This window comes from Leucopleurus acutus, assembly GCF_964270905.1.
Source record: "Leucopleurus acutus genome assembly, chromosome: 3".
Classification (NCBI taxonomy): domain Eukaryota; kingdom Metazoa; phylum Chordata; class Mammalia; order Artiodactyla; family Delphinidae; genus Leucopleurus; species Leucopleurus acutus.
Genome location: NC_139145.1, coordinates 14,062,869 through 14,090,482, shown reverse-complemented (window position 1 = coordinate 14,090,482; position 27,614 = coordinate 14,062,869). Strand labels below are relative to the sequence as shown.

Sequence of the window (27,614 nt, the reverse complement as noted above, 5' to 3'; positions counted from 1 at the left end):
TTGTGGGGCTTCCCTGGTGGCGCACTGGTTGAGAGTCCACCTGCCGATGCAGGGGACACGGGTTTGTGCCAGGGTCCGGGAAGATCCCACGTGCCATGGAGTGGCTGGGCCCGTGAGCCATGGCCGCTGGGCCTGTGCGTCCAGAGCCTGTGCTCTGCAATGGGAGAGGCCACAACGGTGAGAGGCTCATGTACCGCAAAAATAAAAAAGAGTGAGTTGTGAAGGTCAGCAGGAACTCCATGCCTACATGACAGACCCTGATAAAATCTCTGGACACCAAGGCTCAGGTGGGCTTCCATGGTTGGCAGTATTTCATATGTGTTGTCACACATAATTGCTGGGAGAAATAAGTGCTGTCCATGCAATTCCACTGGGACACGACAACTGGAAGCTCGCACCTGGTCTCTCCTGGCCCCTGCCCCCTGCACCTTTTGCCTTTGCTGATTTTAACCTCTGTCCTTTCACTGCAATAAACCATAAATGTGAGCATCAGAGCTTTTTCGAGTTCTGTGAGTCCTTCCGGCAAATCATCAAGCCCGAAGGTGGTCATAGGGACTCCCGACACAGAGGCCATGGATATTGTTTTATTAGGAGAAATAGTAGTTTTCCTTTACCTTCTCGAGTTCCACCACTCCTTGAGAAAACGAGGAACATGAGCTGATCGCTCACGTTGTGGAACCTGAAGCTCCCCTTAGCCCCAATCCCAGGGAAAACATCTCCTCCCCTGCCTTGCCCATCACCCTCCCACAAATTCTCAGCATATGCCCAGAGAGAAACAGAGCCCTTAGACATCTTTCATCCCTGCTCTTTTATCTCAGTTTCCCCCAGACGTGCTGGAAAGAACATGTGTGTTCAGTGCACAGTCACTCATGCAGCGGTCTTCCCCAGGAACCCCCTCCCCAGCCCCCTTCCCTCCTCTAGGCGGCAGAGCTGGGGGCTCTCACATGGCACTCTCGTTGCCTCCCCGTCCCCTGGACGCCCCCTTCTCTTGTGCCATGAGAGACTTGTAGGGCTTCCCCAGGCTGGGGAGGGTGAGTTCAGCTTCCTGCAGCTCCAGCTCCCGCTGAGACAAATGTTCAATGACTGCTGCTCCAATAGAGTCCCCCAGCACATTGGTCACGGTGCGAAGTCGATCACTGGAGGGGGCGGGGGCGGGGGGGAGGGAGAGACAAGCCACCGTTAATCAAGGTTTGAAGAGCTCCACAGAGAAGAGGGTGCAGCAGCCAGGAGCTCCTTGTGCCTAAAAGTTGGGGTTCACATTCCAGTCTGACACAGGGTGGACCGAGCTCTGATATGCTCACATTTGTTATTAGCAAGACAAGTCTTTTTTTTAAAAAAAATGTAAACGTCTGATATAGAAAATTAGGGGTTACGAGCTGAACAGCATACAGGATGAGGAAGGTAACCATTGTGAGTAAACAAGGCCAGACTGAAGACCAACTAAATGAGACTCAGATCCAGGGGACAGCTCCCAAGTGGGGACAAAAGTCCAGATTTTTATATGTAAACCTCCTATTTTTAAAAGTTGAGGGAATTCCCTGGCGGTCCAGTGGTTAGGACTCGGCGCTTTTACTGCCAAAGGCGCAGGTTCAATCCCTGGTCAGGGAACTATGATCCCTTGAGCCACACAGCGTGGCCAAAAACAAATAAATAATTAATTAAAAAATTAAAGTTGAGAATTTGTTTTTAAATTTGCAAGCCAGCTCTGCCCCCAAGGATCACCTTTTTGGTGACTTCTACATAAAACAGGTACAGCAGGGCTTTTCTGGATAATGGGTAAAGACCCCATTGCTTACCTCCTCCCTGCCCTACTTCCCAAGGTTAACTCTATAGAATTTGGGATCCACATGGCTTGGGATATTCCCCCAGGCCACCTTTTCATTCTAAAATTCTAGAACTCTGTCCTTGCTGGAATAAGAGCCCATGTGTTGGGAGTGCTGCAGGGAGAGTGGTGGGTTCGAGGACAGATAGTACCAGAGTCTGAAGAGCACTTACAGGAACCAGTCCACAGCTATGATGAGCGTGATATCTTCAGTGGGCAGGCCGACCGAGGTGAGCACAATGACCATGGTGACCAGACCTGCCTGGGGGATGCCAGCAGCCCCAATGCTGGCTGCTGTAGCCGTGATACTGCACGTGGAGAGTGAACACAGCGAGGCAGGAGGAGGGAAGGGAGAGATGAGGCAGTGTCAGAAGAGACACGAAAGAAGGGAAGGGATCAGTTTCCCGGGGCATCTTAAATCAAATTCCCCAAAATAAAGAGCAAATCCAAAGCAACTTTCATTGAATGCCAATGCAGTTATGTTCCCTCGTCCTTTGTTGGGATCTGGTTAGACGTCCACCCAATGATAGAGGTTTTAAACAATTCATATTGCAGGTGCAAGAGTAAGGATTTAACCAGTTGCTTCTGGGGACTGGAACAGGGCAGAAGAATCAGCCTGGGCAGCAGCCGTAAAGCAGAAGCTTGAGTTCCCCATGTGCACATATGCTAGAAGTAGGTAGGTCAGTATAGACAGGTCCAGCTGCCAGGAACAGAACTCCGGAAGGTGGGCCAAATTTAGAGTCAAAAGAAGAAATTGTCTATGGTGCTGAGTGAATTTAAAAAATTAGACATTTACACATATAAGGTTTTGGAAAACTAAAAGGTAAAACACATAGAAAATGAAGAGACGGTGATCCACCATCAAGTAGAGGGTCAGACTGGATCGCAAGTAGGCTAGATTTTAGCTCCTGCATCAATTCGGATGTCTAGCATGGTGTGCTAAGAAGAATTATAGAACCACTGGGCTTGCCAGGAAAGGTGTTAGGGCCCTGAGGTTGACGTCCCCCCCCTCCCTGGTGGCTTCTGAAGTCCTCTCCCAAATGCTATAGTCGTGAACATAGAGCTACTCAAGATGCTTAACACAGACGATATCTCTTACAGAACAGTGATTGAGCAAACATTTGGGCTCACGAACAGGGAGTGGACTTTGGGGTCCAGCAGATTTTATTCGTCAGCTGTACACCCTTGGACATAAACTCAGAGCCTATATTCCCTCATCTATAGAATGGCAGACATATACCTACCTTGAGGGGTTATTATGAGCAGTAAAATAGAACACTGCTTTGAGAATAGGGCCCCAAGAAGGGTCATTATTACTATTATCCTAAGTGAGAGAGAATATCTCTTCTGAGTGCTGGCCCTGGCATAAACAGTGATCTGTGCATGCCCTTGGGAGGCAGGCATCATGCTCTCAATGGAATGGTAAGATCCAGCTAATTCCACCTGGATCCAATAATCCAACTCAAACTTTGTTTAGATTCAGCCCAAACTAGGAATCCCTAACCATCCAATCACAATCTTCCACTAAATTCTGAAGCAATTACCTGATGGGTCTCAAGCTGGCCATTGCCACCAAGCTCTTCGCATAGATTAGAAGCTAGAAGTGATGCTCAGTTCCCTGATCCATTTAAGAACATCCCTCAAAAGTCCTTAGCCTTTTTGATGACTTCTCTACTCCCCAGAATGTGAAAGTTCCCGTGAAAAGTGCTCACTGCAATGTTTGGGACCGTAAGCTAGACAAACAAACAAACCAAAACGTGTTCCTTTGAAATTATCTTCATGTCATCTTCACTGCATCCTTGGTTTCCCCTAGAAAAGGCTTCTCATACCACAGCCTTCTGTTGTAAAGGCAAGGAAGATTGTTTGAAGAAAGACTCAGAGGCCTCAGAGGTATAAGACTCAAAGATCTCTGGGTTGTGTGGTAACAAGGTAGCTGGGACTTCCTCTACCCATAGTAGAAGGGACTTCACATGGGCTCAACATCTCACAGGACCTCCAGATGCTATGAGCCACAGCGCTCAGATTTAAGCTGTATCCCTGAATGTCCCTAAGCCATTGGGACCCAAGTTCAGCCTGTTTTCCTTATCTGCAGAGTGGTCTCTCAGAACCCCTATAAAAAGAGAGAGAACTCCATCGTGCTGCTGACCCCAGTTACCAGTATTTCCAGCCAAGCCAGCTTTGTACTGTACTGCATGACATTGTGGTACCTGCCTTTACTCACAATCCCTATGTAGCCAAGAGGGGCAGAGAGCTGTTAGGGAGGGTAGGATGGTCCATTAAAGAGCATGGGCACTGGAGTCCAGTTTCCCTGAGGTCATTAGCATTCTAGGTCTAAGGTCTAGGTCTAAGAGACATCAGAATGCCTTCATATGCTATAGAGAAAGGTCAAGTAGAGGCAGTGGAGTTGAAAATGCAAGTAAGCAATGGAATCGCTGACAGAGTGAGAAGATAGGAGGGATGAGATTTGGGGAATTGTAGAGGAATGAGTTTTGAATAGAGCGACAGATCCATGTTTAAACTGAGATCAGGGGAAAGAAAGCATGGATGGATGCATACCACAATAAATCTGAGTTGTGGGGGCAGGAAGTTGGGTCCATTCACACCCAGTAACCTCAGTGGCACCCCTGAGGTATAAGGCAATATGATCTTTTACGCGGAAGAAAATTGGAGAATGGAGCTGGAAGATAAATAGAGTGAAGGTTTGGAGTGAGGGATGGATAATGGTGCCACCAGGTACCTGGGTAGTTATCTACCCTGGATGCACAGTAGTATCACCTGGGCAGTTTTCACAAACATACCAATGCCTATACCCTACCCCCACCATAGCAAAGTCAGAGCCTCAGGGAGTAGGCGGTCTTGGGCAATGCTAACGTGTAGCCAAGACTTTGAATCACTGATATAAAGGGATTTCTGAGTGGAAATACACTTAGCTGATGAGGTAATGCGTCGTCTTGTAGTGGTCACTGCAGTAATCACCGCAGTGGGTAGATTTTTCTCTAGCTGGGTTCAGACACCTTGACATAGGAACAGGTAAAGTGGTTGATTGAATCCCCAATGTTGAGGATTTGGAAAGACTAAGGGGTAAGGATGTCAAAGACGCTCTCAAGAAAATGAAAGAATGAAGAGCCATACTCTCTGGTCTGGAAGCTCGAGTGTGGTCCCTAGACCAGCAGCATCAGCATCACCTCTGAACTTGTTAGAAATGCAGAACCTCAAGCCCCAACCCGGACCCACCGAATCAGAATCTGCTTTTGAACAAAACCCCCAAGTGATTAGTATGCACAGAAAAGTTTGAGAGGCACTGAACTAAAACACATAAAGGGAAAGTGAAACCATAACGGAGGGAATGAGAGGAGTTGAAGAAGCAAAACTTTTCATGGAATTAAAGAAAATATGTAGGGGAAGTAAAGTAAGAGGGTGGAGAGATTGGAGACTGTGGCCATGATGCACATACTCGAGATGTCAGAGCAGGCTAAGCAGAGGCAAAGTCCAGGACATGGCCCCATGGGTAGGTGGCTGGAATTCCAAAGGTCAGCGAACTTTGAAAAGAAGATGATGGAAGAGTCACCTGTTTGGATGTTGAAATTATTTAGGGAGAGGCTAAGAAAATGGAAAGAAAAAGAAAGCTATACAGCATCAGCTGAGTTAGATAACCCTTCTCTGGATTCCCAAAACTCTTACGTTACCCATAATAAGCAGATAATCTTTTTTTATAATTTGGCAAGGGCAGTAATGGAACTATGCATAGGACATCATGAGATGTCATTCAAAGAGCCCACGCCTGTAAAATATTTAATGCTGTGTATGACACATAGCAAATGTTTTATAAATGTTGGCCATCATCGTCGTCTCCACTATCACCATCACCACCCTTATCACCCCCATCACTATCATCACCACTATCACCTCCGTAATCTACATCATCATCACCAACACTGTCATCATCATCATCATCAACATCATCCTCATCAGTGTGTCTTTTTCCTTCATTAGACTGGATCTTCCCTGAGTTCAGGAACCATGTCTTATTTTTTCCTGCGTCCCTCAACACATCCCCTTTCTAACACCCAAAGGCTCCCTTTACTTCTTGCTGTGACTCCCTCCCCTCCAACACCCCCAGCCAAGCTAATGACTTCTTAGGTCTCAGCTGTTTGCAGGTCCCACCCAAGGCCAACTCACCTGATAGTTGTGATCTGACCCAGGTTGAGCTCGTAGTTGTTGACTTGAGCGATGAAGATGGCGGCCAGGGCCTCATAGAGGGCAGTGCCATCCATGTTGACGGTGGCCCCCACAGGCAGCACAAACCTGGTGATGCGGCGGTCCACACCCAGGCCCTCCTCCAGACAGCGGAAGGTGATGGGCAGTGTCGCAGAGCTGGGAGAGAGAACCCCAACGGCTGAGAATAAGTGGTGGCAATGGGCCAAGGGAGGGCTCCCCCTGAGAACACTGGAAGACAAAGTGGGAGCTAGAGCAAGGGGAAGATGGCAGGTGTCTAACATTTCAGAGGCTGATGACTGTGCGTGGGGGAGGGGAACTCCTCATGACACAGAGAGCACACAGCAATGAGGTGCCCCAGGCTGAAGGTCTCTTGACCCACCTAAAGCCAATAGCTGAGGGCTACTTACTAGACACTAGTTCATGTCACCAGTTCACTCTAATTATCCACTCCCAGAAAGCAGGCAAAGGGCCTTCTGAGCTCCCACACCTCAGGGCTAAGAGAGGGGTATTACAGAAGACTCCTATTCCCCACTTCCCATGTTTATTCACGGAGTGACCTCAGCTACACTAACCTTCTAGGTCTCTCTCTCCCCACTTGGGATCAGCTGGTCCATAAAACATGTGCTCTGTCTGGTCAGCTCTATATCATGCAGTGAGAATCCTGGACCCACAAAGGGGATCTTTGGGTGTCCATGCCTGTGGCAACCCGGTGAGTTTAATTCTGGGGTACAATGGCACCAATCCTCCTTGGCCACAGATCAAAAGGCACATTCTCCAATAGGTGTTACAAGCAATAAAAATGATACTTTTCTTCCATCTGGTTGGCTCTAGTGATACATCTCAGATTGTTTTGAATTTGATTGATGGTGGAGAGGGGAGCTCTTTATGAAAACCCTGAAACCACAAAAAAGAAGGAAGCCAAGGGAGCTCCCAGAGGCCATCTCAAGGGGAGATGAGACCCTATGAGGTAGAAAATGACTGAGATCATGAGGCATGTTGGACCCTTGGTCCTAACCTCAAAATTTGCAGCTGGTTCTCCCTCCATATTAAATAGAGAAACACATAGCCCTGGTGGTCCAGTGGCTAGGATTCCATGCTCCCGATGCAGGGGGCCTGGGTTCGATCCCTAGCCAGGGAACTGAATCCCACATGCCGCAACTAAAAAGATCCTGCATGCTACAATGACGATCCCACACGCGGCAACGAAGATCCTACCTGCTGCAACTAAGATCCAGAGCAGCCAAATAAATAAATATTTTAAAAATAAAGAAATAAATAGAGAAACAGAAAAGGAGGGAAAGGGGTTAGGAGAGCCAGCCCAGGAGAAAGATCAGTGCCCAGGTGTTGAGCCACCTGGAGACCTTCAAGAGCACCTGACATTACTATACAACCCAGATGAGGTTCTGTAGTGGCAGAGAGGGCAGGACTCCTAAGAGAGCCTGTGAAAGGCCAAGAGTGAACCTAGGAAGGGTACCAGTGGTGAGGAGCAAGGCCATACCTGGAAGACGTGCCCATGGCAGTGATGAGGGCCTGCAGTATTCCCCCAATGAAGGGGAAAGGATTCCGATGGGTGATGAGGAAGTAGATGAGAGGCAGGATGCCACCGGCATGAAGGAACAAACCCACGATGACGGTCAGGGTGTACATGCCCAGCTGACCCCCAAGGACGGCCATGTCTTCCATCTCTAGGATCTTGCCAGCAATCAGGAACAGGATGCCCACAGGTGCATACCTGGGCCAAGCCAGACACCTGTCAGGCCTCCCTCATGACCTCCCCCACAAGCCTGGAGCTAGCATCCCCCAGGCTTTGCCAACATAGACCCTGGAGCCAGGCAACACACACCATACAGCATCCTGCTCCACTCCAACCTTCCCCACACAATAACAAATGGGGCTGGGTCCCACAAATAAATCCCACCTTTTCTTCCTGATTACCCACAGCTCGCCCAAAGAGAGCAGAAGAGTTCCTACAACTCCAACATATACATTCTTATAAGGTCTCTCCTTCACCCACCCCCCAATTCAAGTCCCCCCAAATAATCACAGTCCTCAGGGCTTTTTCCCTAGACATTGCCCAGACACTCCCTATCTCTGGCCTTCTAACTTCCCTTATTCACTTCCCCCAACTCTTTGCTCTACATTTGTAACCTGTAGGCCCCTATTCTCTTTCCTATAAGTACATATTCTCACTCATTCACCAGCCCTAAGTTATTTCACCTGGATTTCCCACAGACCTCTTAAACAACCTGTCTTAAATATTATACAATATTGCTTATATGTGGAATGTAAAAAACAATTGTGCAAATGAACCTATTTACAAAACAGAAATTGAGTCACAGCTGTAGAGAACAAACTTATGGATACCAAGGGGGAAAGGTGGGGGAGGGATAAATTGGGAGATTGAGATTGACATACACACACTACTATATATAAAATAGATAACTAATAAGAACCTACTGTATAGCACAGGGAACTCTATTCAATCTTCTATAATGACTTATATGGAATAAAATCTGAAAAGGAGTGGGTATATGTATGTATATATAACTGACTGACTTTGCTGTAGAGCAGAAGCTAACACAACATTGTAAATCAACTACACTCCAATAAAAAATTAATTATAGGCTTCCCTGGTGGCGCAGCGGTTGAGAGTCCGCCTGCCGATGCGGGGGACGCGGGTTCATGTCCCGGTCCGGGAGGATCCCACATGCCGCGGAGTGGCTGGGCCCGTGAGCCATGGCCGCTGAGCCTGCGCGTCCGGAGCCTGTGCTCCGCAGCGGGAGAGGCCACAACAGTGAGAGGCCCGAGTACACAAAAAAAAAAAAAAAAAAAAAAAATTAATTATAAACAGCCTGTCTTATTAAATTACCTGTTCGTTCACTCAACAAATATCCATTGAGCACCTACTATGTTCCAGTCACATGGTCCCTGCCCTCATGGTGCTTACATCCTAATGGGGGAACTATGCAATACACAGAGAAATATGTCATTAAAAACTTCAGGTAGGGCTTCCCTGGTGGCGCAGTGGTTGAGAGTCCGCCTGCCAAGGCAGGGGACACGGGTTTGTGCCCCGGTCCGGGAAGATCCCACATGCCGCATAGCGGCTGGGCCCGTGAGCCATGGCCGCTGAGCCTGCGCGTCTGGAGCCTGTGGTCCGCAACAGGAGAGGCCAAAACAGTGAGAGGCCCGCGTACCGCAAAAAAAAAAAAAAAAAAAAAAAAAAAAACTTCAGGTGGTGATAACTACAAAAGAGAATCAGTGAGTGGGGCTGTAAGAATGAGTGGTCAGGGAGGGCTTCTCTGAAGAGGTGACATTTATGCTGATACCTGAATGATGAAAAGGAACCATGCATGTTTGAGGGGAAAGCATTGCAGGCACAGTTCAAAGACCGTGAGATGGATGTGAGCTAGAAGTACTGGAGGAGCAGAAAGAAGACCAGTATAGCTGGAGCAGTGAGTGAAAAGAAGAGTAGAGAAGACAGATGAAGCAAGTTCATAGGGGGCTCACTTGTTTTCCACTCAAAACAGCCCATTGCTTAGTTTTGTGAGTTTCTGCCAGTGATGCCATAATTCACCCATCACCAGACTTCCTTTGTTATTTCTGTCTCTTTAGAAATTGAAGTCTATACTTGGTCATTGTCATGGGGGATGTACTGGAGGAGGTGAGGACTGCTTGGGGAGGTGGTTCAACAGCTTAGGTCAGAAATGATGAGACGCAAGCTGAGGTTGTGGGAATGAGGAGACAGGGGACTCCTCCAGCCACATCCGTATTCCCCAAGCTGGGCTCGAGGTTAGCCCTGGTGGGTGGTTGCTGACTTGTCTCCAACTGCAGACCTACCTCTGTGAATAGCCTGTTAACTCCTTTCTCAAATCCCTCACCTCCATCCTTACTTTCTCACACTCTGCAAAATTCCTCAACTCTGGATCAACTGTACACGACTTCTTTCCTCCTATACTCGGCTACCTGGCACTTATGGATACTTTCCCAAACGTGCCAAGGACATCACTATAGACTCATGGTGCCCAATTCAGTTGAGCTTTCAATATTCCTTTTCAATCTTCTTGCTCGTCCTTGATAAGCTTTCCCTCCCAATCCCCTCAGCTGCTTTTCCAAGCTCTCAACTTAGCCTCTAGCCCCCCACCCAACTTTCAAATTATTTGGGATGATGTACAAAGTCTTCCCCAATTTGGGAAGACAGCCTCGTTAACACCTTCCACCACCACTCCCTAGGTAGGCTCCCACCTTCTTGAACTCCTTACCATTCTCCAAACAACTCAGGTTCTTTCGAGCTTTGCATGTTCTATTCCCTCTGCTTTAAGTGCCTCTCCTTTCTTCCTGTCCTGTTGGATTCCCACTCACCTTTCAAGACCCAACTAAGAGGTGGACGTCTCCATGACTTCCTCCTCACCTTCCCAGACAGAGTTCACTTCATATCCCTCATTGGCTGCTTACTTATCTATACTTTTTTAATGTCTCTTGACTCTAGAACCTTCCATCTTGTATTATATTTATCTAATATGTGCCTGTCTCCTCCAAGACTTTGAAAGCTCTTTGAGGACAAGGACTGAATTCAATGTATCTCTGTATTCCAGAGTTCAAAATAAAGTCAGCCTGGGAAAATGTCTGCTGAAAGAATGAAGGGATTTAAAGAATGAATGAATGAATGCGTCAATTAAGGAATAATCAATGAGCGGATAAATGAGTGAGAAAATGAGCAAATGAGACATGAATGATGGGTGAGTGAATGAATGAGTGGGTTAAGCAAATGGATGAATGGATGCAAGGAATATTTGATTGAGTGAATGAGAGAATAACAAATGTAGAGATGAACAAGTGAGTCAAAGAATGAGTCCAAATGAATAGATGACTTAGTGAGTAAATCAATCAATCAATCAAAGAATTAACTAATGCATGGATGAGTTTGTGAATGAATTTATGAGTGAATGAATCTATGAATGAGTGACTTAACCAATGCAAAGAAAAATGAACAAATGAATGGGAAAATGAATGAACCAATTCATGGAAGAATGAAGATAAATAAATAAATGAATGGATAATTTGGCCAATCCATAGAAGAATGAGAAGATAGATAAATGATGGAGTGAATGAACAATGCACAGAAGCTTGAGTACAAATGAATAAATGAGTGAATAAAGAGAGGAACAACGGGGTGCATGAGTGAATAAATCATTGCACAAAGGTATGAATGAATGAGTAAGTGAATGAGTGAGGGTGTGAATTAACCAATGCATATATAAATGACTTTGGCCAAGTGGTCCCAACAACCGCTTCAGGAGCTGCCCCACAGCCTGACTTCCCAGCCCTGACAACACCCTTCTGTGTGCCACCACCACCGCCCCGCCCTTGTCACAGCCCAGCACTCACCAGATAATGATGCCCACCAGCCTCATAATAGCCTCATTGAGGCTGTCGAAGAAATCCCGCAGGACTCGGCCCTTGTGTTTCATGCCACCGATGACCAGCCCAAAGGCCACTGAGAAGACCACAAGGCCCAGGGCGTTGATGCCATTGGCTGAGCCAGGCACAGGCACAGTCTCCTCAAAGCTCAGCACCTCCTGCAAGGTGCCTATGGCCCGTGTGACATTTTCCAAGAGGCTGCTTCCGTTCTCCATTGAGGATAAAGGAGACATGGAGGTGCCCAGCTCAGATCCATTATCTGTCCTCACAATGGTCCTGGTTACCAACCTCGTGCTGTACTGCGTCTTAAACTGAAATAAGGAGATATTGGGCCATAGACCAATGCATAGTAAATTGAGTGCATAAACAGGTTAATGAGGGAGTGAACAACCAATGAATGGAAGAATGAGTATAGATTCTGCATTTTTCACAAGCTCCCTGGGCAATGCTCAGACAGGTTTTGGGGTCTGTCTCCTCAACTGTCTATGATCAGAAGCCTTGGTTCCTCCTCCATTACCATCCCCAGGCAACCTTTGACCTAAGTCCTTCTCTCTAACCTTGCCTTGATCACCACACCAATAGAAAGCACATTCTTTCAGACTCTTCCAAAAGCCCCTGGGCAATGCTCTGTCAGGTCCTTCTTCCCATCCCTCACTCCTGGACCATTCACTCAGCAGCGAGCTCCCCCACCCCTCCAAACCTCCTTGATCAGACTATGTACTTCCCCCTGACCTGTTTGAAGCAGGCCTCCACAAGGTTGGGCGGAAACATATTTCTGCAGAAAAACATCAGATGAATGAATGTGGTTAGACCTTAGAAGAGAATCTAGACTGATAACAGTAATAATAATTGCAATGGCAACGATAATAATAGAAGCCAACATCTGAAAACCGATCTAAGTGCCTTACCTATGGGATCTGATTTAAACACCACAATAATCCTAAAAGTGAGTGTTATTGATGTCCCCATTTTACATACAAAGAAACCAAAGCACAAAGAACTTATGTAAGTTACCCAAAGCCACACAACTCCTAAGGGCTACAGATGGACCTCAAATTCAGGCCTGTCTGAGCCCTTTGGTACGACCCTATGCCACCTCAGGGACTTCAATTCACACACAGTGATGTCTCCAAAAAAAAAAACACGGAAAGCTCCCCCCAAGTCAGTGACTAGGGTAGAACTATGACCAGCCTTGATTCCGGCAGGCAAAATCTTGCTACTTTAAGAGAATCATTCACTTTCCAATGGATCTTGGGAACACCAGACAAATACCATTTGTCCTGAGCCCATCTCAAGATGCTGCAACTATAGCCTCCCTAGCCTACGGGTCAAAAGATCATACCCTAGGAGTAAGCTGCTCTCAGAGGATTTATGCAAGGCTCCAGGACAGAAAATAGGTACCAAAAAAACTAGGCCCAGCTTGGGTGTTGCATTTCCAGCCTGGATTAGCCCGTCCCCTTTGTCTCCCCTTGAGTATAGGTTGTTACATGTAGGGCTGGAATTCCCATCAAAATTAGAAAGGACGTCACCTGACCAGGTCCATGAAGGCATCAGCCGTGGGAACGGTCTCGATCCGGCCCTCTCGGTGCAGTCCCTCCTTGGAGCCCTTCCCAGGATGGATGATGGTGACCATGAGGATGCCGATGAAGACCGCGATGACAGTGGTCACCATGTAGTATACAGCTGCCCGCATCCCCATCCGCCCTGTTGCCTTGTTATCCAAGGACGCCATACCTGGAGGACAGGTGGTGCAGCCCGAGCAGTCCCATCCGCACCCCACCACCCACTCTCCCATCCATTTGCTCCACGCTCCCCACACTGCTACAACCATTCCACCAAGCATCCCTCCTCCTTTGCCCCACCCCACATCGCCATCCTCCAACTCCCATTCCATGTTCCAAATACACCTTCCACTCCATCCTTTATCCCAAGCACCACTTCACTAACCTTCCCTCTATTCCAAGCCAGCATTTTCAACCCCCACTCCGTCCTCTATTCACCCCTATTTTGCACCATAAGCTCATCTGCATTGCTCTCTTCATCCTCCTATCCACCCCAAAATCACACCTCCCTCCAACCCAGCTCACTATACACTATCTGTAGTAGATACTTTTGGTCCCCTATCAAGACACCCTTTATCATGCTGATACACCCATCCTTCCACGGCTGAGCCTGTTGGCTGCTAACAACTCGTGCTGCCCCCTTCTCCTGAGGGCTGCCCTCAGCAGAACAGGAGCTTACTCACCCACAAAGTCCCCATGGGAGACCTACAGCCAATGACTGATCGGTACAGGGATTCAAAAGGCCAGCTCCTTTGATTTAGACGGTGGCAGAGTTGTGGAGAATAATTCTGTAGTGTTGCACGTTCTCCAGAGCTCCCGTGGGAGCTGAGAGGCCAACCTTCTTCTGAACCCACATTTCTACTTAGCTTCCTTCCCCATCCCATCCTGCTCACCTTTGATTTAGACGGTGGCAGAGTTGTGGAGAATAATTCTGTAGTGTTGCACGTTCTCCAGAGCTCCCGTGGGAGCTGAGAGGCCAACCTTCTTCTGAACCCACATTTCTACTTAGCTTCCTTCCCCATCCCATCCTGCTCACCTCACTTCCTCATAGGTTTCTCTTGAGAGCTACCCCTCAATAAATCACTTGTGCAAATAGCCCCTTCTCAGTCTCTGCTTCTAAGGAAACCCAACCCAAGAAATCATTCTCCCTTCCCTTTATCTTCGTACCCATCCCCAAATCTGGAGATTGGCAATCAACCACCCATGGGCCAAACCTGGTCCGCTGCCTGTTTTTGTAAATAAAGTTTTATTGGAACACTGCCATGCCCATGTGTTTACAAACTAATCTGCTTGCTGCTTTTGCACGACAACAGAATTGAAGGGTTGCAACAGAGACCACATGGTCCTTGAAGCTGAAAATGTTTTCTACCTGTCCCTTTACAGAAAAAGTTTGCCAACCCCTGCATAGGCCATCCATACTTCCACCCCCCCTCCACCCACCATCCTGTCACCTGTATCTCAAACACCTTCATCCACGTCCCACCCCATTACCTTCCACGCCACATCCCAGCTACCTTCCCTGGTTGCCCCACAACAGCCTTCCTTTCATCTCTGGATGATACTAAGCCCCTCTCCGGCTGGTATTTTACCTCCAAGGAAAAGTACAGGAAAGCTACTGAGATAAGTATTGCAGGTCATCTGGGTTCTGGAACCCAGGTCTGATTGGGATCAGGGCTTTGGCCAAAGACTCAGAGCTACGTGCATGCTCCATGTTTGAGGTCCTGAGTTGGGGAGGTGGTCCCATGCTTGGAACAGCCGTGGCTCCAGGTTTGAGCTTGGACTCTGGGATGGGTCTTGGAGGCCAACACTGGCCTGGGCTCTCTCACCTGTGACCAGACTGGAGACAATGAGTGGCAGCACCAGCATCTGCAGCATCCTCATGAGAAGCTCTCCAGGGAAAGAGAAGTACTTGACCTGGCGATAGCTGAGCTGGTACGGGCGCAGGGCAAAGGCCAGGCTGACCCCTAGGGCCAAAATGAGGGGTCTGTAGGGTTGAATTTGGTCACTGAATCCCAAGCAGGGGCCATCCATCCATCCCAAGAAGGGCGTGTGTGTGGGTAGAGGTGAAAGAAAGAGAGAAACATTCTATGAGTGTGCGTGTTTGTGTGTACATTGTGGAATGTATGAATTTATGTGTTACTATGTTGATGTGTGTGTAAATGTCTGTGCACATTCGTGTGTACATATACACACATATGTGATAGTGCACTCACTTGTGCACATGTATCTGTGCCTGTATATGAGGGTCCATGTATATGAGATGCACATGTTTTTCCTATGTGTGTATACAGGTATGACTTGTGTGTGTATGTTACTGTTTTCAAGCATGGGGGTACACATGTATTCAAGCTCTTAAGTGTGCCATTGTGTGTGCAGAGGAATGCATGTGTGTGTGAACGTGTTTATAAGTTCTAGTATATGTGTGCAAGTGTGTGTTTACTTTTTTGCAGCTGTATGTTTTGTGCATGCATAAAAACATGTTCATGTTTGCGTGTATTCGTAGGCAGAAAGTGTGCGTTTGTATGGTGTACACTTATGCCCGTATATACACATGCATATAGATGAGACGTTGTGTGTACCCACAGATGTGTTTGCAAGAATGTATACCTAATTGTGTGAGCGCGTCCTGGGGAGGGGGAATGGTGGACGTGTGCACCTGTGCAGGTGAGAAGAAGTAAGTGGAGGGAAGAAATATGCTGTGCGGGGAACTTCCCTCAAGTCCTCGCCCTCCAGGGGCAGAGCCCGCCCCTCCCAGACGACTCACCAATGACCACGGCGCTGACGGTCAGCAAGATGAAGGCATTCCGGCGCAGGAAGCGCAGCACGTGCTCGCGCGTCATGGTCTGCAGGCGCAAGCGCGTTCTCAGCGCTCTCTGCTGCAGGCTGTCCAGCAGCCGCTGCAGCAAGCCCACCCGGCCCAGCCGCTGGCCACTCTCCCGCAGAAACAAGCTGTTGCCATGGCTGCTCATCGTCTACCTGCGGGGTACAAAGGGGCCCGGGCCTGGTGAGGGGCCGGACAGAAGGTGGATGTGGGAAGAGGGGAAAGGTGGAAGAAGCTGGTGATGAACTCAGAGAGAGTCCAAAGAGCAGGGGAGGGGCGGCGTCGGTCTGTCGGGATGTGCCTGCGCTGGGCCACCTGAGAACACTGCCAGGGGTTCAAGGGTCATGTCCTGGCAGAAAAAGATCAAGGTCTCCAGAATCACTCCCAGGCATGGCTGGGAAGAGACAGAGGAGTAGGTCACAATATAATGGACGTTTTTGCCATTCTCTAACTCCAGACCCCTCCTTATCTCACGAGATCATCACAAGTAATTGAGAGCTGACGCAGCTCACAAACCAGACTAACAAATCTTCGCTGAGCATCAGCTTCACTCAGAGCCTTAAACAAGGCCCTCTGTGGTTAGCCCCCCAAGCTAATACAGTTAGGCGTCTAGCCTGGAGATGCCACCAAATGGGCTTTCCACAACGACAGAATCAGCAGGTGTCTGGCAAACAGTTCGCGCCCAATAAATGCAGCTGCTCTGTGTGAATGCCCAAGTGAGCAACAGGGAGAGGGAGAGTCCCATGGGATGGAAATGGTGATCATTCTTGATCCCAGCACCTCCTCAGGATCCTTTTTTTTTTTTTTTTTTTTGCGGCACGCGGGCCTCTCACTGCTGTGGCCTCTCCCGTTGCGGAGCACAGGCTCCGGACGCGCAGGCTCAGCGGCCATGGCTCACGGGCCCAGCCACTCTGCGGCATGTGGGATCCTCCCGGACCGGGACACGAACTCGCGTCCCCTGCATCGGCAGGCGGACTCTCAACCACTGAGCCACCAGGGAAGCCCCTCAGGATCCATTTTTGAAGAAAAATGTGACGTGCAGAGTCACTCTGGGGTGCCAGGCCCTGTTTCCCAAACTCCAGACTCTTTACATTCAGCCATATCCGTGTCATCTTATTTACCTAAATAATTGTAATCCAAACTGGGAACTTTAGATCATTACTTGAAATGCTTATTATATCTTAATACACGTTAAATAAAATGCATATAAGAAATAAAACTTGCCTATCCTTTTACCAACGAAACACCTTCCATGTATAGGGCAGCTTGGAAATTATGAGGAACATTTGCCTTCATGAGTCTGAGGAAAATTTGCCTTCATGGCCCTTTCCTCCATTAAAATATATATTAAAATTATATTTGGTATAATTTGGTATGCCAAATTGGTATAAAAAGGAATATATTATTTTGGAACTAGATCAAGGGGATTGTTGTACAATGTTGCAAATGAACTGAATGGCACTGAATGCCACTTGAAAATGGTTGGTTTTCTGTTGTGTAAATTTCACCCCAATTTTTTAGATGAGAACAGTAATATTACATATTAAAACGTTTTCTTTGACTTGAAAGTTAAATTCTTTATTCTGATTTCAAAAGAAGCGAAAACGTTTGCATGGGTGTCCCTAAAAGTCTCGTGGGCCCTGGGCACCTCCTATTGCAGAAAGATAAGCAGGCTTACCTATACTGATCTCACAGCAAAAAGTGGCAGCACCCCTCTTGTAGGCATACTGGCAATTCTGTTATCCCTATAGATTCATCCCCAGGCAAAAGGCTGACCACTACAGTTGGCATTGCCCGGGCTCCCTTGCCCTTTCAGTCTGGCCAGTAGAAAACAGCAGGAGAATGGAAGGTGGGAGGAGATGTAGGTGGAGCATTCTCTCAGCTCCCCCTGCCAGGCCCCTGTTTGGCATTGACTGTATTCCTCTACCTAAGGCCACAGCTCCCACTGAACAATCCTCTGCAGCTCTTGGCCACGTGGACAACTTCTTTGGAAAAATGACTATTTAGTTCCTCTGCCCATTTTTCAATCTGATTGTTGATGATTTTTGTTATTGAGTTGTATGAGATCTTTATATATTTTGGATATTAACCCCTTATCCCATATATGGTCTGCAAAATTGTTCTCCCATTCTGTAGGTTGCCTTTTCATTTTGTTGTTTCTTTTGCTGTGCAGAAGCTTTTAAGTTTGATGTAGTCACACTTGATTTTTGCTTCTGTTGTTTGTGCTTTTGGTGTCATATCAAAAAAAAAAAAAGAAAAATCAGTGCTGTGACCAAAGTTGAGCAGCTTCTACCTTACATTTTCCTCTAGCAGTTTTACAATGTCAGGCCTTATGTTTATGACTTGTATCCACTTCGACTTAATTTTTGTGAGTGGTGTAAGATAGGGGTCTGATTTCAATATTCTTCGTCTGTGTATCCAGCTGAGATCCAAACTAGTCACAAAAAACTCTAGGGCTAGTTTTGTCTATTTCCTATCTCTCCCTTACAAAACATGGTACAGAGCAGAGATGTACAAGCCATAGTCCAAGGACCAACTCTGGCCCGCTGCTTGTTTTCGTAAGTAAAGTTTTATAGGCACATAGCCATACTCATTCTTTATGTACTGTCTACAGCTACTTTTGTGCTACAAGTGCTGAGCTGAGCTGTCGGAACAGAGATTTTATGGGTCTCCATACAATCTCTCTGGCCCTTTACTGAAAAATTTTGGAGATCCCTGGCCTAGAGGAAGAGCGTACATGAGCTCTTTGTTTCAAATCCCACTCCACCTTTCAGGAACTGGTCACTTTCTGTGTGGCTTTGATGGCCCAATTCACGCGACACTTAGAACAGCACCTAGTGAGCATGAAATAGATGACAACCAAGGTTAAGAAAAAGCAGAAATCCAACAGACACATGACTGAGGACTGAGCAAAATGTTGACAAGGGAGAGGGTCTTCCCATCAACATTGCTCGGTCCTGACTGCATTACTTGCCAAGCGATGCTTAACTTGAACTTGTTTCCCCAGGACCTTGGCCTCCACTTGGCCCCTTCTCAGTCTCTCTTGGACCCCCGGGGGCCTTCTCCCCTCACCCTGGGTTCTCTCTTTTCTAGTCTCTCCTGGTCCTAGGCCTTCTCTTGGCCCTGTTTCTTAGGCTTCCTACTCAGGAAACGGCCCTTCAAGTGTTGCAGGACCTTCAGGGATTCAAGGACGGGTCCCCCACCTGGTTCTCACAACCTCCAGACTCTTAGATGTGATGAGAGGGGCATCTCTCAGAGCCAGGGGCAAAAAGGAAGGAACTCCTACATTCTAAAGCTGAGGCAACCTACAATGGGCAAACAAGGATGCTTTCCATACGTTTCATCTCAATACTCTGCTAGCCGGAGGAGTGAGTGAAGGGAGGGAAAGACAAGGAGGAAACCACGTACATCACACACCACATACACACACTTGAACACACAACCTCACACACCTGTTGTGTACAACTGACATATACACAACTGCACAGACACACAGTTTCAACACACACAGAACTGTTCAACATACAACCCACACACTCTCAGAAAGGCAACTCCAAGTATTATGCTAAGTGAAATAAGTCAGACAGAGAAAGACAAACACTGTATGATATCACTTATACGTAGGATCTAGAAAATACAACAAACTAGTGAATATAACAAAAAAGAAACAAACTCACAGGTATAGAGGACAAACTAGTGGCTGCCAGTGGGGAGAGGGAAGGGGGGAGGGGCAACTTAGGGGTAGGAGGTTAAGAGGTACAAACTGGTATGTATAAAATAAGCTACATTGCTATAATATATAAGCTATAAGAATATATTGTACAACACAGGGGATACAGCCAATATTTTATAATAACTATAAATGGAGTACAGCCTTTAAAAACTGTGAATCACTATGTTGCACGCCTGTAACTTATATAATATTGTACATCAACTATACTTCAATTTAAAAAAAAAGAGAAATGCAACTCCATTCATGCAGCATCAGTCATACAATTCCTACACACACAAACACACACACACTTGACACATTCATGAATGCCGTCAGACACAAAACCCCACACCCCTCCTCAGACGCACAACCCCATACATACACACCTTCACGTCCTTGCACAACGCCCCTTGTAAATGAAACTCCATATGGCATTTGCAGAAATGCACAACTTGGGACACAACTTGGGACACAAAACTTCAGACATCCAAATTCCTTCCTACATTTAAACATTCAGGCCCACCCACCTCTTTGGGAAGGCAACCCTACTCATAAATTCAGTCTCTCACACACACAAAAACACACACACCATCACCACCCCACAACAACTTCGGACCCAGCCCCACGCCCCCCGCAGCGATGGCCAAAGTCTGTCACAACCAGGTCCCTCCGGAGTTGGAGGAATTAGCCCCAGATAGGGAAGGGAACCAAGCCCTGGAAAGGGACCAGGCATCAGGCGGAGATGGAAACCTGCCCACCAGTAGAGGCCAGGGATAGAGGGACAGGATGAGAAGGGAGACAGGCAGGGAGAATCTGGGGTAACTAAGGCGATAGGAAACTGAACAGGGCTACGGGGAGATGAGCGGAGGCTACGACTCTAAGAGTCAGGGAGCAGCTGAGACAAAGAGCAGCCGAGAGATGGGAACGTGGGCGCAGGGGGCGCCCCACCCGCCCGACCCCAGGGTAGGCCAAGCCGGCCTCGGATCCCGCCTGCCCCGAACCTCAGAGCCCCCGCCCTCGAGGAGCCGTGGTGTTCCCACTCACCAGGGCCAGGAGCTGCGGGGGCGGCCTGCCCGCGTGTCCGCCTACGCGCTGCGCCGGGAGGCAGAAGCCGGAGCCCAGAGAAGCGCCCGGCCAGGGCAGGGGGGAACCGCCAGAGACCGCGCAGCGCCGGCTCCAGGACCAAAAGGCCGAGGTACCCGCGCTGAGCCGCGACGCGCTGTGCAGCGAGTGGGATCGGCGCCAGCCCTGCGTTCACGTGGGTGTGGGGGCCCCGGGTCGCTGGAGGTGGGGGGCGGGGGCGGGATCCCCTCCGGGATGCCCCCAGCCTCCCCCGCGCCCAGCCCTGGCTCAGCTGCAGCTTGGGAGAAAGGGCGCTGCCTGTTTGGGGAGGGAGGGGATCCTGGGGTAGGCGGGATGGTTGGCCTCTCTCTCGTCTAGCCCCCGCCCCCCAGCTCAGAGCCGCGCCTCCGAGCCCCAGCCTCCCGCCGCCTCCTGAACCCTCCCGAGGCCAGAACATCCCTGGAGAGCGCGGGGACCAGGCCCTGGCACCACTGGGCCCAAGCCCGCATCCTCAGCGGAGGTCTGGGGAAGGCGCGGGCGTGAGCGTCCGAGTGAGCGCAGCCTCTGCGTGGGCTCGGCTGCCCCTCTTCTCCCTCGGGGCGCACATTCCATCCTTGGCCACTTGGCCGCTGTGTGAGCTTGAGCCAGCCCCTCTCCCTCTCTGTGCCTGGTCTCCTCGTTTAAACAACGGAGATGACTCAGCCGACCCCACAGAAAATTAAAGCTGAGAAAATTGAAGTGCGTGAGCATGGAAATCCTCCCTGCAGCGTGAAGCACTGTGCAAGTGGGAGGCAAATCACTGCTGTTAGTATTGTAATTAATATTATTCTTTGCACTCTTTAGGATACACCGGGCAATGTTGATTTTGCTTTTCTTCCCAAATGGCACTGACTTGGCTGTTTCCAATATCTCCTACCTCTCCTGAAAAGTAATTGCTATGTTTAAGAGCTGAGCACAGAGCACGGCATGTGATAAAAACCCAACACATGTTTGCTACTATTATTGTTATTGAGCAGTTGTTGACGGCAACTTCCTAGTCTAGGCAGGCTCTTTTACTCATATTTAATCTACACACCCCTATGCAGTAGATATCATTACCCTCATTTGCAGATGAGGAGACAGGCTCTCAGAGAGGTTCAGTAACTTGACCAAGGTCACACAGCCGGGGAGCAGCCACCCCAATTCCAATTCTTTGTGCATACAGCCCCCACTCTCCTTCTTGACACAATACCTTCTAGATAAGCAGTTCTCAAACTTAGCTGTACCTTAGAATCACCAGGGGAGCCTTTAAAAATTCTGATACCCAGGTGGCACCCCAGACCAATCTCGTCAGCTTCCCTGGGCAAGGGGCTCAGGCATATTTATTTAATGCTCCTCAATGATTTCAATGTCTGGCTGAAGTCGAACCCCTGCCCTAGATGTCAGGTTCTCCTGGGCCACACCTGCAACTCCTCCCTGAAACCTTCACACTCCCTCTGTTTCAGTCACCAGCTGTGCACAGATGATTCTGCATCCTTTTCTGAGCCTTGAGCTGCCCCTGAGGTCCTGGTTCATACAGTTATTCACTCCACACATATTTATCGTTCATCCACCCACTACGCTTCAAGCTGTGCTAGAGGCTGGAAGACAGAGCACCCCTTGCTCTTTCACACAAAATAAGAAGAAGAAACATCAGTGGTTCTCAAACTATTGGGTCTTGAAACCACTTTACACTCTTAAAATTAAGGAGGATCCCCCAAAACTCACAACCCCAGTCTAATCATGATTTTTTTTTAAGTCACGCAAATTCCAATAAGGGGCATCCTGCAATATGCCTAACCAGTACTCCTCAAAACTGTCAAGTCATAAAAACAAGGAAAGTCTAAAACAAGTAAAGAAGAGCCTAAGGAGACATGATGTCTAGGGTAATATGGGGTCCTGCATGTGTTCCTGGAACAGAAAAAGGATATTAGGAGAAAACTGAGGGAATCTGAATAGGGTTTAATACTAATGTATCTTTACTTTAATAAAGATTTATTAGAATTTAATACTATTAAAGACTTTAATACGAATGTATCAATATTGGCTCATTAATTGTAACAAGTGTGTCTACTAATGGAAGATATTAATAATAGGGGAATAATAATAGGGGAAATTTTGGGGGGAGGTGAAGGGATATGGGGACTCTGCACTATCTTTTCAATCTTTCTGTAAATCTAAAACTATTCTAAGAAACTGTGTCTATTGGTTAAAAAATATCACGGAGGGGAAAAAAATGATGATGGAGGATGGAGGACTCGAAAGAGTTTTTGTCTGTATAAGTTATAGCTATTAATCTTTATTGGAAATAAATCTGAGAAAGTATTTCAATATTTGTTTATTCATTTTAGCATAATAATAAATTCATTACATGTTAACATAAATAGCAGATTTTTATGAAAATAGCTATATTTTCCAAAACAAGAAAAAAATTATTAGAAGAGTGGCAATGTTTTACACTTTTACAAATTGTTTCATGACTAGCTTAATAAAAAGAAAGCAAGATTCTCATACAGTTGATCCTCCTTATGTGAGGATTCCATATTTGCAAATTCACCTACTTGCTAAAATTTATCTGTGACCCCAAAATAGATACCCATGGCACTTTTGGGGCCATTAGCAGACATGCTCAGCATGGTAAAAAATTTGAACTGGTTGATATGCTAAGGTCAAGTTTCCAGCTAAGGTCAAACAAGGCAACCCTCTACCTTCTTGTTTCAGGTGTCATTCTGTAAACAATGTCCTTTCCACGGTCTGTTTAATGCTGCATTTTCCCCATTTTTGTGCTTTTTGTTGATTCTGCTGTTTGAAGTGGCCCCAGACACAGTGCTGAAGTGCTGTGTGATGTTCTTTAGCACAGGAAGACTGTGCTGTGCCTCATGGAAAAAATCCATGTGTTAGATAAGCTTCATTCAGGCATGAGTTACAGTGCTGTTGGCTGTGAATTCAACGTCGATGAATCAACAATATATATTAAATAAGGAGTCTCTAAACAAAACGCCCAGACAGGTGGTTGGAAAAGACAGGAATATTTTAATCAGCTTTTTCAGTTATCGTGGCTATTCTTTGAGACTACACCAAAACTTGACACATTTTAAAGGATAGTTGCACAGTGGCATCTGAAACTGTCCGTGAACCTTTAGTATTCTATCAACATTAAAATCTATTGAGTGCACCTTTTTAAACATCATTCACTAGTCATCTGAAAAAGATTAGTTCCTGAATTACACAGATCATCCAAATATTAACACATTTCATTATTCAATATCAAAAAGTAATATTTGTTACTATGACCACTCATCTCATCAGAAAAGTCTTTAAGGGCTGGCAAGCCGTCAAGATTACAGTAGTAAATATAAGTTTTCCAAAATTCTAATTTTCACTTAAAAGTCTAAATTTTATCATTGACAACAAATACCATCAGCTGTTTTCCTTGAAGTGACAGACCCATTTCTTTCATTTTTGTGAAAATGTCTGTCAAATACCCATGTTGGAATAACTGAGGTTTGTCTAAAAATGGTATTCCATGAAAAAAGTGGCTTGTTCAGCTTGCAATTCAAATAATCACACAAGTGTTTTTTTCCTGGGAACAGCTACCACGGTACTTCAACATGAAACAAAAATGCTTTATGCATACTTTTCATTTCATCATACTGGATATTAAAAAGACATGAACTGGTACAGCCACTTTGGAAGACATTTTGACAATTTCTTACAAAACTAAACATACTTTTCCTGTATGGTCCAGTAATCTCACTCCATGCTATTTGCCCAAAGGAGTAGAAAACTTATGTCCACACAAAACCTACACATGGATGTTTATAGCAGTTTTATTCATAATTACCAAAACCTGAAAGCAACCAAGACGTCCTTGAGTAGGTGAATAGATAAATAAACTGTGGAACATCCAGGCAACGGAATAGTGTTCAAAGTTACAAAGAAATGAGCTTTCAAGCTATGAAAAGACATGGAGGAATCTTAAATGCATATTACTAAGTAAAAGAAGCCAATCTGAAAAGGCTACATACTGTAGGATTCCAATTATATGACACTGGGGAAAAGGCAAAACTACAGAGTCGGTAAAAAGATCAGTGGTTGGCAAGGATTAGGGGAAAGGAAGGGATGAATAGATGGAACACAGAGGAGTTCTAGGGCAGTGAAACTACTCTGTATGATAGTATAGATGGATACAGGCCATTATACATTTTTCCAAACCCTTAGAACATACAACACTAAGAGCGAACTCTAATGTAAACAGTGGACTTTGGGTGATAATGAGCTGTCAATGTAGGCTCATCAGTTGTAACAAACGCACTACTTTGGTGGGGACTTTGAGAGCTAGGAAGGTTGTGCACGAGTAGGGGCAGGATGTGTATGGGAAACCTCTGTACCTTCTGCTTAATTTTGCTGTGAACTTAAACTGCTCTAAAAAATTGTCTCTAAAAGAAAAGAATACTCCAATTAAAATCGGAGCAAAATAAAGACATGCACTCAAGAGTTGTGATTTAATCAAATGAAAATTTTATATAAATTTATTTATTTATTTATTTTTGGCTGCGTTGGGTCTTCGTCGCTGCACACAAGCTTTCTCTAGTTGCAGCGAGCCGGGGGGGGGGGGGCTACTCTTCGTTGCGGTGCACGGGCTTCTCATTGCGACGGCTTCTCTTGTTGCGGAGCACAGGCTCTAGGCATGTGGGCTTCAGTAGTAGTGGCACATGGGCTCAAAGCTGTGGCTCACAAGTTCTAGAGCGCAGGCTCAGTAGTTGTGGCACACGGGCTTAGTTGCTCTGCGGCATGTGGGATCTTCCCGGACCAGGGTTCGAACCTGTGTCCCCTGCATTGGCAGGTGGATTCTTAACCACTGCGCCACCAAGGATTGCTTCATCAAGGTCACGATAAAGCAAAACTGGCTTTCGTTGGTTTTTTTAACCATTAGTGTGCAACAACAAAGAATATAACAATTCCTAGCACAGGTTGGTGTTGCTGCCTGGATCCGTGCTAAGACGTTACCATTAAGATCCATGCTAAAATGTTACAATTGTTACCATTGCTTTTGTACCAACAGTGCATAGATTAGCATAGTGAAGAAAACAAATAATAACCTAGTAAATTAGGGTATCCTAATATCCTAAAAATTAGTATGAAAATAGTTTTGACCACGACGATCCCCGAAAGAATCTCAGGGATACCACAGCTTAGGGTTCTGCAAGACTACACTTTGCAAACTGTTGTCAGTTGGTGATAAGCCCTATGGAAAAAAATCATCAGGAAAAGAATGTATGAAGGGTAGGGAAGGAGTAACATTCTTTATTGGGTAAAGGTCTGGGTGTGAATGTGATATCTGAGCAAAGGCACAAGGGAGATAAGGGAGAGAGCCATGAGGATATCTGGAGGAAGAGCAATCCAGGCAGAGGGAACAGCAAATGCAAAGGCTAAGAGCAGGACGTGCCTGGGGAGTTTGACACACAGCAAGGATGGTAGCATGTGCATCTCTCCCCAACATATTCCAACAGGCTATTCAAAATCTACCTGTCCCCAGCTAGGAAGCCTTTGGGAAGCAAATCAGGGAGCTTAGTCTGGGCCCAGGCAGAGCCTGTCCTTTTTGGATCCACATGACCTGAGCTATTCTGCATGTACCAAGAACCCACTCTATGCCAGGCACTGCCCGTGTACTCTCCCTACATAGTATTAAGGGTACTGCACCTGGAATCAGGCTACCATCCATTCCCCCAATAATTAGCTCCGTAGGCTTACAACAGGTTGCTTTACTTCTCCAAGCTTCAGTTTTCCTATATGTAAAATGGGAATGCTCACAGCCTTTGCATCTGTAGAGTTGTAGTGAGGGTTACATGAACCAGAAGATGAATAAGATCTGGAGATCTAAGGCACAGCATAGTGATTATCATCAACAATTCTGTATTATAAACTTCAGAGTTGCTAAGAGAGTAGATCTTAAATGTTCTCACTACAAAAAAAGAAATGATAATTAGGTGATGTGAGAGAGGGGTGAGTCCATGCTATGGTGATACTCATATCGCAATATATAAATGTATCAAATCAACATGTTGTACACCTTAATCTTACGAAATGTTGTATGTCAATTATATCTCAGTTTTTAAAATGAAGCGTACATGAAGAGCTCAATAAAAATTAGCTGCTATTAGAGACTGAAGGAAACATGGAGGCAGGAGGGATGAGACTGGACAGTAGGACACAAAAAAGAGCAGAGGGAAAAGGAAAGGAAACAGAGTGATGGCAGGAGAATCTAGAAGTGGGCTGATGGGGTTGATGTGCAACAATGAAAAGCAGGTGGTTAGGAGAGAGTAAAGGATGTGTGAGAATGAGTTTGGATGATGAGGGATGGGAGCATCAGGAAGGGGCGGCACGCAGGACTCAAGGTGGGCGTGGAGGAGTGGGTCCTCGGAGGTCGAGCCAAGGAAAGATGAGTTTAGAAAAGAGGATCTGCGTCCAGAAAGATAAAATAGAAAGAAAAGGACACAATGAAAAAAGAAGGTCCTGGACTTCCCTGGTGGCGCAGTGGTTGAGAGTCCGCCTGCCGATGCAGGCGACACGGGTTCGTGCCCCGGTCCGGGAAGATCCCACATGCCGCGGAGCGGCTGGGCCCGTGAGCCATGGCCGCTGAGCCTGCGCGTCCGGAGCCTGTGCTCCGCAACGGGAGAGGCCACAACAGTGAGAGGCCCGCGTACCGCAAAAAAAAAAAAAGAAGGTCCTCTTCTTGGGTACTCAAAATGCCATCATGCCCCGTGGTCCTCTGCTAGTATGCAATAAAAACATCATTTTAATAAAGAGCATGGTATCAGCATCATAGCACAGACAGGAGAGCATTTGTTATTAAAATAAAAAAGATTGGAATCCAAAAACAAAATTAGCTGCTATAATTCTTCAGGGCTTGGATGAGGTTGAGGCAAGTGAAGCACTCACCATGGGTACAAAATGTATGAGGCAGCACTGATGCATGTT

At 46.8% G+C, this 27,614-nt stretch overlaps 1 protein-coding gene across 2 annotated transcripts; it reads right to left on the bottom strand.

Annotated features, from left to right (window-relative positions):
• Window positions 1-940: 940 nt before the first annotated feature.
• SLC1A6 (solute carrier family 1 member 6) lies at window positions 941-15,989 on the bottom strand (the record flags this gene model as incomplete). 2 transcript variants are annotated; one of them, XM_082836668.1, is made up of 9 exons in its annotated part: window positions 941-1,136; window positions 1,996-2,130; window positions 6,002-6,196; window positions 7,539-7,772; window positions 11,426-11,769; window positions 12,191-12,233; window positions 12,988-13,192; window positions 14,847-14,984; window positions 15,785-15,989. In XM_082836668.1, the coding sequence occupies 9 exons, from the start codon at window positions 15,987-15,989 to the stop codon at window positions 941-943; spliced, it is 1,695 nt and encodes a 564-aa protein (XP_082692794.1). The 2 variants fall into 2 exon arrangements, with proteins under 2 accessions (XP_082692794.1, XP_082692795.1); XM_082836669.1 differs by lacking the exons at window positions 941-1,136; window positions 1,996-2,130; window positions 6,002-6,196; window positions 7,539-7,772; window positions 12,988-13,192 and having other exon boundaries at window positions 11,739-11,769.
• Between the last annotated feature and the right edge of the window lie 11,625 nt (window positions 15,990-27,614).